At 39.1% G+C, this 16,276-nt stretch overlaps 2 protein-coding genes across 2 annotated transcripts in view; one reads left to right on the top strand and one right to left on the bottom strand.

Annotated features, from left to right (window-relative positions):
* Positions 1-5,689: 5,689 nt before the first annotated feature.
* LOC117942489 lies at positions 5,690-6,863 on the bottom strand. The gene is made up of 2 exons (XM_034867965.1): positions 6,235-6,863; positions 5,690-5,929 (listed from the first exon to the last, which is right to left on the bottom strand). Exons 1-2 carry the CDS (start codon positions 6,803-6,805, stop codon positions 5,691-5,693), a joined length of 810 nt encoding a protein of 269 aa, XP_034723856.1. The 5' UTR covers positions 6,806-6,863; the 3' UTR covers position 5,690.
* A 7,745-nt stretch (positions 6,864-14,608) lies between these two features.
* The window catches only part of robo2 (roundabout, axon guidance receptor, homolog 2 (Drosophila)), a 331,658-nt gene continuing 329,990 nt past the window's right edge, over positions 14,609-16,276 (top strand). Inside the window, exons 1-2 of the mRNA XM_034862669.1 lie at positions 14,609-14,712; positions 15,501-15,657. The gene's annotated coding sequence lies outside the window, so the exon portion shown is untranslated. The remainder of the gene's footprint in view (positions 14,713-15,500; positions 15,658-16,276) is intronic.

A 16,276-nucleotide genomic window follows, 5' to 3' on the forward strand; every position in this document is an offset into this window, starting at 1 on the left:
TGTTCTGTATGTGGATCACATCTAAATTTGAACTTCAACCTACACATTTGTAAATATAGTTTTCCTGTTTCAATTAGTTTTGTCTGGAGACACCTCCCACTGTTTCCCTGACAAGAATACACTCCAACATTGATTTTGATCGAGTCTACTCAGATAGAGGATTTAAGGTATTGGAAGATAAGGTGATTTGAACCCTTCTATTTAAAAGGAGTGGTGATTGCAAGCGAACAAATTCAACAGAAATAGGGTCTCCTCAGAAATCCTTTCTTCAGATAATTACAAAACCGAAGCTTTGTTCACAATCAATGCAATTACTTTGACTGTCAAACTGAGAAGGAATTGTGGTTCTATATTTCTAGTTTAAGTGTCTGTCCTTGTCATCTTTTTGTTCCTGACTCATGACAATCATTCCCCAGATCTACTCCACCTGGCATTGAATGACTGTAGCTACAATTAAGGTCACTAAGATCATGTAAACTGTATTGTTTCTGTAAATTCAGGGGGTCATGTAGCAATTAGAGGGAGTTTACATTCTACAACAAAAAATGTATACACAGTGTTTTTGGTATGTGATTTCCAAGGCAGAGCATTAGGGCTCCTGTCAGGAGTAACACAACACAACATATTGAGAAAAATGTCAGTGTAATAGAAACTGTAAATTACATAAACTGTACTGTACCTGTGTACTTTATCCTCAATCTTGTAATATGTCTCTATTCTTAAACCAACTAAATTTTTTTTAATGCTATAAAAATGAATAACACACCCCAAAATACATGTTTTTACTTGCCAAAGAGCGTTGTGTGGAATCAATCATGTTAGTTTGGGTAATTACAATTGGGTAGTTATAGGATACAGTAAATATAATGTTAAAAAGAACATTGATAATAGAAAACTGGTCAATTTGACCCAAGGACAACATGAGGGTTAAGGCAGAAGTTTTGACCCAGAACACAGACATACACGGACACAGAGTAACAATTCAAAAACCTTTAGTGTAACTTCTGTACTTATAGCAGCCAAAGACAGAAAACACAAGTTAGGATGACTCTGAGCTGGATAAGGGCTGAGGAGGGCAGGCAGTGCTGGATCCAAACTTTCTTTCTGGAATCCAAGCAGGAAGGTAGGAAGGCTTGAGCGTGATGAGCCACGGCAACAGATCTGGAGGGGTAAGTCTGGACAGGGAAAACAGGAAGTTAACAAAAGCACCAGGAATATAACACTGAGACTAAAATGGCACAAAGGTTAAATGGAAGCCAAGTTACCACACTGGTAGGTGCAACGATCTGGCTCCGGTGGTGAGTTTGGCTTCGTTGAACAGAGCTTCCCGGGCATCGCTCCAAACGTTACTTTAGGTTCTCCTGAACCAAGGGAACAGCCAGTTCCCTCTCCTGAGCAGGAAACAAGGGGGGGTGTTGGCATCCCAGGGCGACCTCGAAAGGTGAGAAGCCATTGGCGGAGGTGGTCAGGGAGTTGTGGGCATACTCTATCTACGGCAGATGTTGACCCAGGAGGATGGACGCTGAGCAGCCACACAGCGAAGGGATGCTTCTAGGTCCTGGTTGGCTCTCTCAGTCCGACCCATGGATTGGGGATGGCACCCTAGATGGATAGATAGATAGATAGATAGTTTATTCATCCCGAAGGAAATTTTAGGCATCCAGTAGCAAGACAACCATATCACAACAAACACATATACACACATATATCACACCTACCACAAAAATTAAAGTTAACAAATTTAAAATCACTCACAGAAATGCAAGGACTCAGGACAGAATTACAGATGCACCCAAAGCAGTACAAAAAACTTTCCAGAAACGAGACGTAAATTGTGGGCCTCTGTCAGAGACAATGTCCACTGGTATTCCATGGGGACGGATTACATGTTGGACTGGTCTGTATGTCAAAAAACCTTTTTTTAACCTGCTGAAGAACAGGGCCCACCTAGTTTGACTTGGGTTGAGTCTTTGGGTGGATTGGATGAATTCCAAGTTTTTATGGTCGGTCCAGACCAGTAGTTCTCGGTTTCCAACATTGTAGTTTCCTTCTGCGGGAGACAATTTCTTGGAAAGAAGGCGCAAGGGTGAAGCTTCTGGTCTGTGGGGGAGCGTTGGGAAAGGACGGCTCAGACCCCCCCCAGTCAGAAGCATCTACTTCCACAATAAACTGCAGAGCGGGGTCAGGATGTAAAAATACAGGAGAGGTAGAAAACAGCTCCTTAACCCACTAGGGTCAAATTTGACCTGTTTTCAAGTAGTTTTTTTAAATATAAGAAATATGGGAAAGAATATTGTGAGAGTATATATAGTACAATAAAGTGAAAAAAACTATGAAAAAAACACTGGACGTAATTGTCAAAAACTTTGGAAAAATGTCGAAAAAGTGACAAAACATAAACAAAAGGGACATAGACATTGGGGATAAAAAAAAAATTAGAAGCAAAAAACGTAATACTTTGTATTTTAAAAAGCAACCAAAAATTGAGATAGGGACAGCAAAAGTGTTTTTTTCATGTTGAGGCAAATACAACAAAAGGGTTAAGCACACAAACATCCTGTTCAGCTTCAGGGGACCATAATAAAGAGGTTTTGGGGGACGTGAGTCTAGTGAGGGGAGCCACCACCCGACTAAAACAGTTATTGAAGTCAGTTCTCAACTTAGTAGAAAAATCAGCAGAGGTTAACAACCCAGTTGTTTACTGATCAGAGCATACAGCCTAAGCCCACACCAACGCTCTCCCTCGAAGCAACCCCACTGCATAATGTACCTTAGAAGCCCGTGGAGAATGACAGTGGTCTCTGTTAAAAAATGAGTCCGCACTGTAGACATCATGTCCGAGGAGACAGCTTGAGGGACTGGAAGCTGAGGATCAGAGAGAGGTGAAAAAATGACGACAGACATATTAGGAACTTGAGAGGTTAGCTGGGAGACCTGACATAGTTGGTAGGGGTGTGCAAAAAGAATCAATACAGCATAGTATTGCAATTTTTCCAGTGGCAATCCTGTATTGATACTCAGGCGCCAAGTATCAATCTTTTATTATATATTATTTATTATATATGTGTTGGTCAGTGTGTCCCATTTTGCAGCAATAAATTGAAGTGGTATGAACAAATGGTATGTTTCTTTTTAGATAAAACAGATGTTGACAAAGTTTCCTTTTGGGGACATCATTTGAAATTGGGAAAAATAGAAGGTGGAGAAAAGATAATAAATTTGAATGCAGAATATTGCAATATTTTTTAAATCGCAATAATATGGTATTGTGGTGATATTGTATGGGGAGGCGTCTGGTAATTCCCACACCTAGCAGTTGGTGGTTGTGATCCATTACAGTATGCAGTATTAGCTGGTCACGTTGCCCCAACAAAGCCCCAAAAAAACCTTTTAATGTAACTTCTGTACTTACAGCAGCCAAGGACAGAAAACACAAGGTAGGCTGACTCCCACCTGGATAAGGGCTGAGGAGGGCAGGCAGTGCTGGATCCAAACTTTCTTTCTGGAATCCAAGCGGGAACGTAGGAAGGCTTGAGCGTGATGAGCCACGGCAACAGATCAGGAGGGGTAGGTCTGGACAGGGAAAACAGGACGTTAACAGAAGCACCAGGAATATAACACTAAGACTGTAGTTTTCAAGTAGTTAAGCGAAGTTACCACACTGGTAGGTGCATCGATCTGGCGCCGGTGGTGAGCTTCGCCCAGGAATAAATACTGTAGAGTTGGTGAGTGGAATAACCAGCAGCTGTGCAGCGAGGTAGATCGACCGGCCGTACACACATACACACACACAGACACAGTGGGGGAAAAGGGGAGAGACGCACACAGGAAGACAACAGCTGCCCACCCAACACATTGGGCTATAACATGTCTGGCACAAAGCCTCAGATACATTAGGCTTGCATAGGATAGTTGCTGGGCTAATCTTGGTTAAATTAGGCAAGGTTAGGATGAATTAGATTGGGTCAGGTGGCGTTAGGTTAGAACACTGTTTTTTGCGCAATGCTTTTTGACTGTATACAGTTGAGGCCAAAGTGATTAGCCCACAGGAATTATGGAACATTTTCCTAAAATTCTTCCAAATGTTTCAAACATTGACAAAACTTGATATAATCAAACACTCACCAGTAGATTTTTGGTACATTTTGGAACATAAAATACATTTTTAGGCTTGCTTTATATGAAATATTGTGAAAATGGGGTGGTCAAAAATAGTAGCCCCCATGTGATATTTGCTTTCAAAACACACCTAATTAACAAATCAGCATTGAAACAACACCTGTGCAGTCAATTGGCTTCCTAACAACACCTGAGGATTCAATCAGTGTAAAAGGACTCCAATGAACAGGGCACTTGAAATTATTATTGAGAAGCCACTGAAAACTACTACAACAACTACATATACTTACCATACCAAAGACAAAGGAAATCAGTCTTGAGCTCAGAAAGAAGAGAGTGGAGGCTCATGATAAGGGGGAAGGCTATACTGCCATTTTCAAGCATTTGGAAATGGCAGTATAGCCATTCCTGTACGTTGCAAGTACAAGGAGACAAATTCTGTAAGAAACAAACCTGGGCGTGGTCGTAAGCACACGCAAGAACTGTGGAGAGGAAAATATGTCAGTCCGAGATGTCAGCAACATCTGCAATGATGATTGTTGCTGACCTGGCCATTGTATCAGAAGAACCCCTTTACTCAAAGAGCGGCACATCACAGCCAGACTGAGGTTGCCAGTGAACATTTGAAAGGTGAAAATGAGTTTTGGAAGTCTGCGCTTTGGTCTGATGAGACTAAACTGGAACTAGCTGGGCACATGGATGTTGCTTATGTTTGGCGAAGAAAGGGAGAGGCCTTCAACCCAAAGAACACGGTTCCCACAGTTAAACATAGTGGGGGGAGCATCATGCTGTGGGGCTGTTTTGCAGCCTCAGGCACAGGGAGCGTTGTTTGGGTGCATGGCATCATGGTAATGGTAAATTATGTTTACATTTTGACAGATAATATGCAGAAATCTGTAGTCTATCCTTAGGTCGTCGCTGGGTCTTCCAACAAGACAATGACCCAAAGAATACATCAAAATTGGTCCAACAGTTTCTGAGGATACCAAAACCAAAGTCTTGGAGTGGCCCACACAGAGCCCAGACCTCAGTCCTGTTGAGAATCTGTGGCGGGTGCTCAAAGTGAATGTCCATGCTCGGAAACCACGCAATGGGCCAAAATCCCTCAGGAGACCTGACAAGTAAAGAACTACTCTAAGAGCATGTTGTCAGTTGTGGCTCAGAAAGGGAACACTATTAATATTAGCCCCCAGGCCTTTAATATAACATAATAATGGCCTGGGGGCTAATAATTTTAAACGTCTGATTTTTGCCCTTTCTTGTTTTAACTCAATAAAATATCCCAATAAAATTTAGTGGACATTTTGTCTTTGTTATGTTGAAAACAAATACACTATAACACTTGATGTCAATGGTTATTTCCATGGAGAAATCAAGAGAATTGTATAATTTCATAAGGGGGGCTAATCATTTTGTAATTGAATTAAAGCATCTAGAATGTTATCAGGTGGTCGGGGGGATATTTGATGGTGGTTGCTAATGTTTTAATAGAATTTTTAACTTTTCTTTACTTCAGTTTGGTCAAATCTCTTTCTATGTGGTGCCATTTTTCTGATTGCTCTCCTTTTCCCTTAAATGCTATATAATTTAAGTCTACGCCTGTCTGGCGTTGGCCTTTTTGGTTTGTCGCATAACTCTGAGATATTCTCCATCTTCAAAACCTTTTCTTCCGTCCTCTTTACCTTCAGTCTTTGCTTCCTCACTTCCCTCTCCACCTTAAATTCTTGTCTGCGTTTGTACACAACCAGCTTCGTCCTTCGGTCAAGCAGTTGTTCTTTTTCTGCCATTTTCTTTGAATTACTAAGGGGACCTGTAAACAACAGAATATGAAAGGTTAAGTGTGGAGTCCAGTTGTACACTCGCACCCCTCCGAAAAAAAATAGTCAACAGATTTGTTTTGTTGCAAGTTGTTAAAAATACATGTTGGCCTGGCAACATTAAGTGAGATAAGAGCTATCTTAGCTTAACTGTGTTTTTACAAATTTAAACCTATTGTTATAATGACAAGAAGTTGCTAACCTGGCTCTCTCCAAAACTCACAAAGCAACACCTCTAATGAACACAATGTACCTTAACATTTCAATGTAATGTAATATCACACAGTAGCTTTCTTACCGTGACGCAGGAGGTTGCGCTCATCCACGACGGTTGACTGGATTTCTCTAGCAATGCGGGTTATCTTGCGGTTGAGCCACCAAATGTAAATCCTTGAAATCAGACCCAAAGTTTTCCTCTCCTCCTCCTCGTTCTTTTTCTTCATCTTTTCACACCTCTCTCTTTCTCTTTTTACTCTTTCTGTTTCCTCATTTTGTCTTGCATCCCTGAAGTTCTCTCTTGCACTCAGATGGATGTATAAAAAGCTATTAGCCGGCTCGTCGTCTTCATAGGAAAGGCTGCGACCACGTCCATCCTGACTCAAGGTGGTAGAAAGGTTGAGCTCTATGAAGGACACAGGACTTTGTTGTTGCTGCCTCCTTGTGGTAGAAGGCTTGTCTTCTTCAGCAGAGGAAGACAAAGAGCTCTCACTCCTCCATGCCTGAAGCCGCTTTGGAGCAAAAGGCTCAACTTCACCAGAAGAAGAAGGGCTCTCAGCTCTTTTTTCTTGTTCCCTCCTCGTGGTAGAAGGCTGGTTGTCTTCAGAAGATGAAGACAAAGAGCTCTCACTCCTCCATGCTTGTCTCCGCATTGGAGTAAAAGACTTGACTTCATCAGAAGAGAAAAATCTCACAGCCCTTAGTAGTTGGTGCCTGGTGGTAGAGGTCTTGTTTACCACACAAGACAAAGGGCCCTCACCCTTTTGGCGGTGCTCCTTCACGGTGGTAGAAGACTTGGTGCCAACGAAGAACAAAGAGGTCACATCCCTTCGTTCTTGCAGCCTAGTCGTAGAGGGCAGGTTCTTTGCACAAGACAAAGGGCCCTCACCCCATTGCCTGTGCCCCTTCATGGTGGCAGAAGGGTTGGTGCCTTCACTAGACAAAGGGCCCTCACCCCTTTGTCCGTGCTCCCCCAAGATGGTGGGAGGGTTGAGGTCTTCAGGAGACAAAGGTCTCTCACACCTTTGTTTGGACTTCTTCGAAGAAGAGTACACACCTCCTGAAGTCCGAGGTCTTGCAAATGATTTTGGTCCAGAATTGGATCTAAGCATTTTCTTAATGAATTGTTTGTAGGCTGACGTATTGAAACTGCAAGTACACCACACAAACACACAAACGAACACAGCAATTACTTCACTGATGATCACATTATTGTTTCAAGCAGCACACTAAGCAAGTTATTTCACTTAACTAAACTGTCTTACTGAACTCAAATAAACTGGGAAATATGTATCTGGTCACACATCAATATTGCACTGTACTTGATAACAAAAATGCAAAAGGTCACTTATAATAAGACTACAGTATAATGTACTTTAAAATAAATCAGTCAAGTATTAATGAATTATATACATCAACAGTGGAACTCATAAGTTTATGAAACCATGCTAAAGTTGATTAAATAGAGTAATAAAAAAACTTCTTTTGGAAATTAATCTTGATGTCTTAATTAAAAAAAGAAAAAGAAAAATACAACCTTTAAGGACATTAATTTTCTTCGTGAATGTATAATGTATAATAAATAAATGTTGTTCCTTAAAATAAAGGGGGCATAAGTAAGTACACACTTATGTTAATTTTCCATAGAGGCAGGTAGATATTGTGGACTTTGGAATAAAAATAATCCCACATCATCTCTCAATGCAAATCAAACCTGCTATTAGGCTAACTGAAATAAAACCATGCCAATCTCTAGGTAAGATGAAGGGTATGTGATGATGGGAGATCATTTCAATTCCAAAGGCCAAGGGAACTTTATCAGGATGCATAGTATCCTGATCCATGAAATAACTGGCCTTTAATAAGAAATATCCGCCTGCCTCTATGGGAATTTAACATAGGGGTGTGTGTACTTATGCCCCCTGTATTTTAAGCAAGAACATTAATATATTCACAATACATTATTCATTCACTAAGAAAATGCGTGCCCTTAAAGGTTGGATTTTTCCTAATTAAGGCATTAAGATCAATTTCCAAAAGATGATTTTTTATTCCACTTTTTAGTCAACTTTAGCAAGGCTTCATAAACGTATGAGCACCACTGTATAAAGTAGCCTACATATCTCCATTAAAGTGCAATAGCTGCAACTGGTAGGCTACAGTGACGGACTGGGATCAAAAAACGGCCCTGGCAACATTACTTTCTTTGGTTTCTCTCTCTTTTTCTCGTTTTATCGCCCCCTCCCTCCCCCTCTTGGTGGTGCTCGGCAATAATTATTAATATTAATGGATTCGGCGCTTATAAAACATCTTGAAACTATCATTGTACCATTGTACACGGGTAAATGGACTGTAAACATTTCCATGGCAACAGCGACTTATTGGACCAATCAAAGACGTCGTTGTCACGTTTAGAAATGTGGGTATAGTGTATTTATAAATAATATCTTTTGAAAAAATACATAAAAAAGTATTGTCATTATTTCATTATTATTACGATATATATGAGTACCAGATGGCCCGACACTGGGCTAACGATAATATCAGACATTATTTCTATTAGTGATAAAAAATAATAAAATCACTACAATAAAAGCAGTGTTTTCTACGACTGGCTCAAATACACATTCACTGCAACACTACACGACGTTTATGTTTTAGCTAGATCAACAACCCACAGACCATTTTAAAGCAGGACTTATTTAATAATATGATTGAGAAATAATCACAATAACATGTGATGTGAATCACACATAATAATAATAATTAAAATTGTTTAGCTAGCTTAGTGCAAGAAACAAAGTGCATTTGCATCTCCTGATCACAGCATATCTGATAGTTGGAACATATGTAATTGCTAAAAAAAAAGTTTTTATTTATTTGACAGATGAAAGTAAATGTACTTGTTCCCCACACAATGATGCTCTAGTAAACAGCAAAAGTTGAATAAAACAAGTAGTTTTAGCTCAGCTGTAAAATGCGACTTACCTCTGCAAAAGATTTTGTAGAAGGAACTCTGTTCCACTGTAGCTTAGACAACCATGGTCTGTTGTTATGTTTTGGATTTTAAATAAAAACATATCAGTCTACGTTTACTTCTAGTCACGTCCACTCACACATTATGCGTTCTGATTGGACCTCCGTTTGAGTGTAGACAACCAATTAGAAACGTAGGATTCGCCTATCGCAGACAACCAACCACACGCCGACATTCAAAGCTGAACCTGCCGCTGAGGTCGACCGAGGTGTCCGGTCAGCGTAGCCTACAGCATTTCTGGTATGTCTGAATTAAATATTTTTTTCACAACACTCACTGCTTATATTTTAACTAAGCCTGAACTAATGTTTTCTTTATTCCACTCACTGTTTAAGTACTTCACAGTTTTTTTTGTGCTTGTTTGGGAAAGCTAGCTAGCTAATGGTATCAACTCAAGCTAGCTATAGCTAAGTTAACTAGCTAGCTAGCTAGCTAGCTCGTCGACTGGTTGACAGTCAACGTTAGCTTAACGTTAAGTTACCGCTGAGTCATTAAAAATAAAACGTTAAATTGTATTTGTTGTGTACCCAGTACGGAATATTGTCAAAAGCATATGCTGGTTACCTTAAGGCTACTGCTAACGTTCGTTAAATGTCATTGTCTTGGTCAAATTTCCTTCCTCTGCCAACGTTGATGTTACTCGGAGGCCTTTTAAATTAGAATGTATTTAACTAACGTTATGATATACATATATACATACATACATATATATATATATATATATATATATATATATATATATATATATATATATATATATATATATATATATATATATATATATATATATATATATATATATATATATATATATATATATATATATATATATATATATATATATATACATACACACACACACACACACACAAACAGTCACATGCAAGAGAAAACGAGCAAAAAATATATATTTGAGTGTTTAAAAAAGTGTGTTTTTGCTATTCCCCTCACTCTCTCTCCAAATACTGAATATGTTGCCTTCAGATGGCTGTAAAGACTAAAGACAGTCCCCAGAGTGGAAGAATCCCTCATCATAGTACTGTCATGACAGAAAAAGCTTAGTCAGCCTAGTTGTCATCTCATGAATGCGTTGAAGCAGCTATGAAGTAGCTAGCGCTAAACCAACCAGAGTCCATTACATAAAAAAAACAAAAAACTTTTTGCGTGTTCAGAGCCAACTTTTTAAATACATATCGTATTGTTATGATGGTGAAGAGTTAAGTGACTTCAGGGTTAGACCTTTCTGTTCCCAGGAACAGCTACGACGTAGCTAGCGCTAAACCAACCAGAGTCCATTTTAAAAGCAGTACTTTTAGCTTGTATAGACCTAACATATTTTCACATGTAAATCTGTAAAGTATGTTTTTATTTCAACCAACACTAGAGTTGTCATGGTTGGAAAAGTGTAAAGAAGACCAAAAACGTCTTTTCATAGTTTTATTTGGTTTCTGAGTGAAGTGGGGTTTTCCGATGCTAAAATTACTATTTATTTACATGGAGTCTGGTGGGTTTAGCAATACAAGCCTTAGCAAAATATATATAAATAAGATACCCCAGTTTTCCTCAAATTTTAAATACATACAGTATTGTTAAATGGTGAACTGTTAAGTGTCTTATCACTTTAGAGATAGCTAACATATTTAAGACCGTTCTGTTTCCCAAGAACAGCTACGTCGTAGCTAGCAAGCACTAAACGTACCAGAGTCCTCAAAAGCTACATAACACCAAGGCACCAAGGCTGAATTTTGGGAAAGAGACTTCAGATACAGTGTTAGGGGCCACTAAGGTCTGTATAAAAGAAACCTCAGATACAGTTATAGGGGCCACTAAGGTCTATATAAAAGAGACCTCAGATACAGTATTAGGGGACCACTAGTCTATTTAAAAGAGACTTCAAATACAGTATTAGTCACTCACTTAGGTCTATGTAAAAGAGACTTCAGATACAGCATTAGGGGACCACTAGGGCCTATATTAAAGAGACTTCAGATACAGTATTAGGGGACCACTAAGGTCTTTATAAAAGAGACTTCAGATACAGTATTAGGGGACCACTAAGGTCTATATAAAAGAGACTTTAGATACAGTATTAGGGGACCACTAAATTCACTCAAAAATTATTGGTCTTATAAAATCTAAGTAAGATCAACAGTATAGCAAGAGATTATATTTATTTTAAGGCTAAAATCAGTTTAGCTAAAAACAATACTTGTGTGCTTGAGTTCGTTTTTTTTAATTGCGTTAGGTGAAAATACTTAAAACAAGAATCTATCAATAGAACGTTTTTCACAACTATGGAAATGAACTTCTTTCATTTCACATCTAATATGTGTCTCAGTTCGGTATACAAATCCAACCGTTACACCCCCACACCAGTAGGGGGAAGACCTCTGCTCTAAGGTGACCGATTCAAGTCCTGTCTGACCAGACCAACATGGTTCAATTTGCATCGTTACGCTACACAGCTTCACGATCTCACGAAAAAGTAAGTGAAATGCTTTACATTTTAATGATTGTGTGATTGTCGGTACATGGTTTGTGGTATAGCCTTAGCTAAGCCATATCCCTCATAGGGCTTTGTTATATTCCAGTTTTGATCCGGTTGACTAAAAATAAAAGTTTTGAACAACTCCCTTTAGCAGTTGTTTCCCCTCGTCACCATCTTGCCAGTCAAGCAGTGAGTTGCTCAAAACAAAAACAATGTTCTCAATGCTGGAGTTGGTGTAGAGCCCCTGCTGAGACTTTAAGCAAAGTCTCATGTTGTGTCAAGCCTTCTTAGTGGTTCAAAAATAGTGATTTTGATGCGATTTATAGAAGAGTCCCTAGCTCTCCCATTCAAAAGGCCATTTGACTGAAAATTACATTACGGTCAGTCTTAAAAGTAACTGACTTGGGTACATCCACAAAAAGATCCTAGGTTGCATTTTGGCGAGAGTTAAGCTTTAAATTAACTGCACATATATTGCGCTTTGAGTCTTTGTTTGCTGCCGTGAGCCTTTCTGCCTATGGGGCAGAAAGACAAAGGTCTTCCAGGACCTGACACATGCAGGTGTTATTTTATTGTTCACATCAGTATCATGCTTAGCTGATAAGAGGTTTTAATTTGTTTTGTAACTTTGCTTAATTTTGACTTTTACTCTAGCAACCTCCTAGAAAAAACTTTCCAGCGCTGGGCAAACGATGAAGTTTCCCTCATACAGACAGTAATTTGAAATTTGATGTTCTTGATATAATATGTGTTCATAAAAATCAATCTATCAATATTTGTGATCAGAAAAAAACTGGGTTGTTAGTAAGGCAATTTGTTTTGCTTTTGTCTACATGTTCATTCTAAGTATGACATATCAAACCTTTGTTTCTTTCTTTTTAGGCCAGCTGAGAAGAGCTGAGCCTTCAAAACCATGGAGCTCTATTTTTTTGCAAGAAGCATGGCCTACCACAAGAGCTGTTGAGGATCTTCTACACTGCTGCCATCCTCCTGCCTCCTCCCCTCGCTGGCGGTATAGATCCCTGCAAGCAACAGCGACCAGACCCAAAAAACAGCTTCTTCCCACTGCCATCACTCTCCTGAACTGCTGATGAGTGTGGTCATCCCCACTTTGGCTATTCACCTACACAATACATACCATATTTTCTAGACTGTTAGTCACACTTTTTTTTCATAGTTTGGCTGGTCCTGCAATTTATACTCCGGTGCGAGAAGGCGCTCTATGCTTGTGCACAGATGGGTGCTTGAACAAAGTGCTGCCGGGAGAGGCTTGTCAACGGTATAGTTACTTCTCCTCACCCTGGTGGTTGTTCTGTGTGCAGTTGTGTAGTTAAATAACTGTTAATGTGTTACGTTACCATAACGGCAACTACCGTATTCACCTTGTTGATCTGTGTGCTATTGTGTAGTTAAATAACTTTTAAGGTGACCGTTAACATAACAAGCACGTACCCTAATCAGCCTCTTCTGTGTGCTAAATGTCTGTTCTTGGTCTCGGATTTTGTGAAATACATTTCTAATTAAATGCAACTATAGTCCAGTGCAACTGATATGTTTTAAAAAACTGTACTTTATCATTCCAATATCCATCTTGCACACTACATTTGCACTATTATGTGTATATATAGCCAATAAAACTGATTTTGATTCTTGTGTGTGTGTGTGTGTGTATGTATGTATATTCGTACATTTTTATATTGTATACTAAAGTTTTAAATCTCATTAAGTTTGCCTGTTCATTAATTCCTGCTAATATATAATTAATTCTGCTCATTCACAGACAGTTTAAAGTAATAGTAAAATTGGCATCATGGTTAACATTTTTTAAAGGCTAGGGGAATGTTAAAGGAATGTTCTCTAAACGTCATGTTAGCCGAACGTTCTCTAAAGGTTGCAATGTTGGGGGAACGTTCCATAAAGGGTGCAATGTTAGGGGAACGTTCCATAAAGGGTGCGACGGTAAGGTGAACCAAAAATAGGTAGCTGACTCGACTTAAGAGTCAGCTAATTATTCGACTATACACTGGCCTAGTTAACATCTCACTTATTGAACATCAATGTTATATAGGGTTATTTTAAGTGTTTAGGTCTTGGGTTTTTAGTCCAGTTACATCACTGGCCTTGATAAATATAAACGATTGCGTAAGCAAGTTCTGCTAAATAAATGAACTGTTGTTGGCTATGCTCATTGTACTCTTGTACCCTATCTCCTATCCTTACTATGGTGTACTGTAATGGTGTTACGTGGATAACAAACCAACTTGTTTCTATCATTGTGTTAGATTACTGGTAAAGAATTTAAATTTCATTTTTATAATCAGCAGTCATTTGTCTTCTAATATCTGCATTTCCACTAGTAACTGGAATAGACACACTATTATTCAACTATTTATTTCCATCATGTGAGCAGTACTGAGACAGATCACATTATGGGGTGCTTGATGTCACTCAGCATTTCTATTTTGAATATGTAATTCAGGCTTGATTTTACAGTATTAACTATAATAAGAACTGATAAAGTGTCAGCACATCGTGTTTTCTATGGAAGGGAACTGTAAATTGAAAGGGAACATTGGCATATGACTAATGTATTTTTTGGACAGCAGGGTGTATAGTCAGCATGAAGAGTGTCCTTCAGCTGTAGACCCTGGTTCAAGTCCCTACGTCAGCAAATGTTTTTATGTGGAAGTTGCTGAATTCTTATAACCTTGTAGCTGACTTCTTCTCTGCTCTGACCTTTCTGTTGTTATAGGCATGTCTAGTCCACTCCGCTCATAGAATCCCGGCCATGAGCAAGAAAGCTAATGTTATGCTAGCAAGATTCAAAGTCAATGACATTGTGGACAGTTGACAGACAGTAAATATAATTTGACCGTATCACAGTATCACAATCTACCTATCCAACCATGCCATTATCCCGGAATCAAAAGACTTTCAAGAACAAATACTGTAATATGCAATGTGTGCTGTTGGCTGCAGCCTGAAGTAGAGAGTTGAACAGCGAATGGGAAGAGACATGACCTCAGTGATACAAAGTAGGTTTAGAGGGGCAGTGTAATTCATTTCTTTTATCTTGTGTCTTAGTGCCATCCTGTGGCGTTCAGAGGCACTAAATGACTACACTCAGTTTTGAAAATAAGATTCAGATTGTTTTACTTCTCATTTCATTTGGTGCAGTTTTTAAAACAAAGGACAGACATTTTTTCACCGGAACTACTTATAGTTTATAGTTTTCCTTTAAGCCATTTTAAGTGGCCCCCTGCAGTCAAATAGAATCAGGATTTCACCAAGACCTAGATCTGTATTGGGCCAACTCAGTCTAGCTCCAGATCTTTGTTTGTTTGGTGTTAGTACTACTACTTTACTGTCTTTCTTTTTTTTTGGCAGTGGCATGTAACATCTATCCTGTTCCTATCGGTAGAGTTTTTCCATGATACCTTTGTTTTTCTGCATCTTATTGTGAATTTCAAATGTATGTGTACATTGAAAAGGCACTAGGGTACGCTGTCTAGTGCTTAAATAAGATCCTACAGGATTGATTTAAGTGCACAGCGGCCCAGCTTGTGATTTGAAGCTCAAAAGCTGAAATGCAGCAAATGAATAGAAAAGGATACCACAGTACTGGGGGAAAGTGAAATCAAATTAGTTTCACTCTGCAATTTTTACCCCGTGCACATTGGCGTACCAAGAATGCTGCTCCTGACAATCTGCATTATCAAAGCAATCTGTCTCTCTTTTCCTTTTCTTCTCATTCGCATCCATTGGTTTTTCTCTCCTTTTTTTTTTCTTTTTCCTCTCATTTTCCCTCCCTCTATCTTTGCAGATGGGCTGTTTGGCCGGTGAAAGGGAAGAGAGCTGAGCCAGTGTTGAGTGTACAGCGAAGGGCAAAGAGAAGAAACTCAGTCAGGCAACAGTGGGAGCTGGACTCGTTGGTGGGATATCCAGCAGAAAGGCAACCCGGAGGTGCAGATACAGTACAGGTACTACACGTGTGTGTGTTTGGGGGATGGGGCTGTAAAGTAGTTGTATGTAACTAGATTATGAGTTCTTCATGATTTGTTATTAGAATAATATAAGCCTTTCCCTTGCAGTATATTTAAGACTGACTATTCTGAGACCTTACATTTTTACTTCCTTAACATATTTTTGAAGTTAGTTACAAACAAAGGAATTTATGTGGACAAAGTGTCAGCTGTCTTCATATTTTAAAGTGAATCTTTACGCACCTTTTTATTAGGTTTATTGAGCATGTAATGTGAATGACATTGATTTTATGCTTAATGATGTTTCTGATTAGTTTTTCCCCCTCTAACTATTCAGTTTATTAGCAGGATGGTTTTCAGCTGCATGATGCAAAATGTACTGTATGCTCTCAATTCAATGTTTTGGTAGTTCTACATGAGTTGATTGAGTGTGATTGGTGTACCCTAGGTGTAACAATACAAACGATTCAATAAATGCCAGCTGAAAAGGTAACAGTGTCTACACAGAAGGCGTAGTGTGAGCAGCAACACATTAGCAGAGCAGCAGCTTCAGACTTCTGTTTGTCTACACACGATGCGTTCAGGCAAAAGGTTTTGTGTAGGTCACCCATGTTTT

This window comes from Etheostoma cragini, chromosome 3 (genome assembly GCF_013103735.1).
Source record: "Etheostoma cragini isolate CJK2018 chromosome 3, CSU_Ecrag_1.0, whole genome shotgun sequence".
Taxonomy (NCBI): domain Eukaryota; kingdom Metazoa; phylum Chordata; class Actinopteri; order Perciformes; family Percidae; genus Etheostoma; species Etheostoma cragini.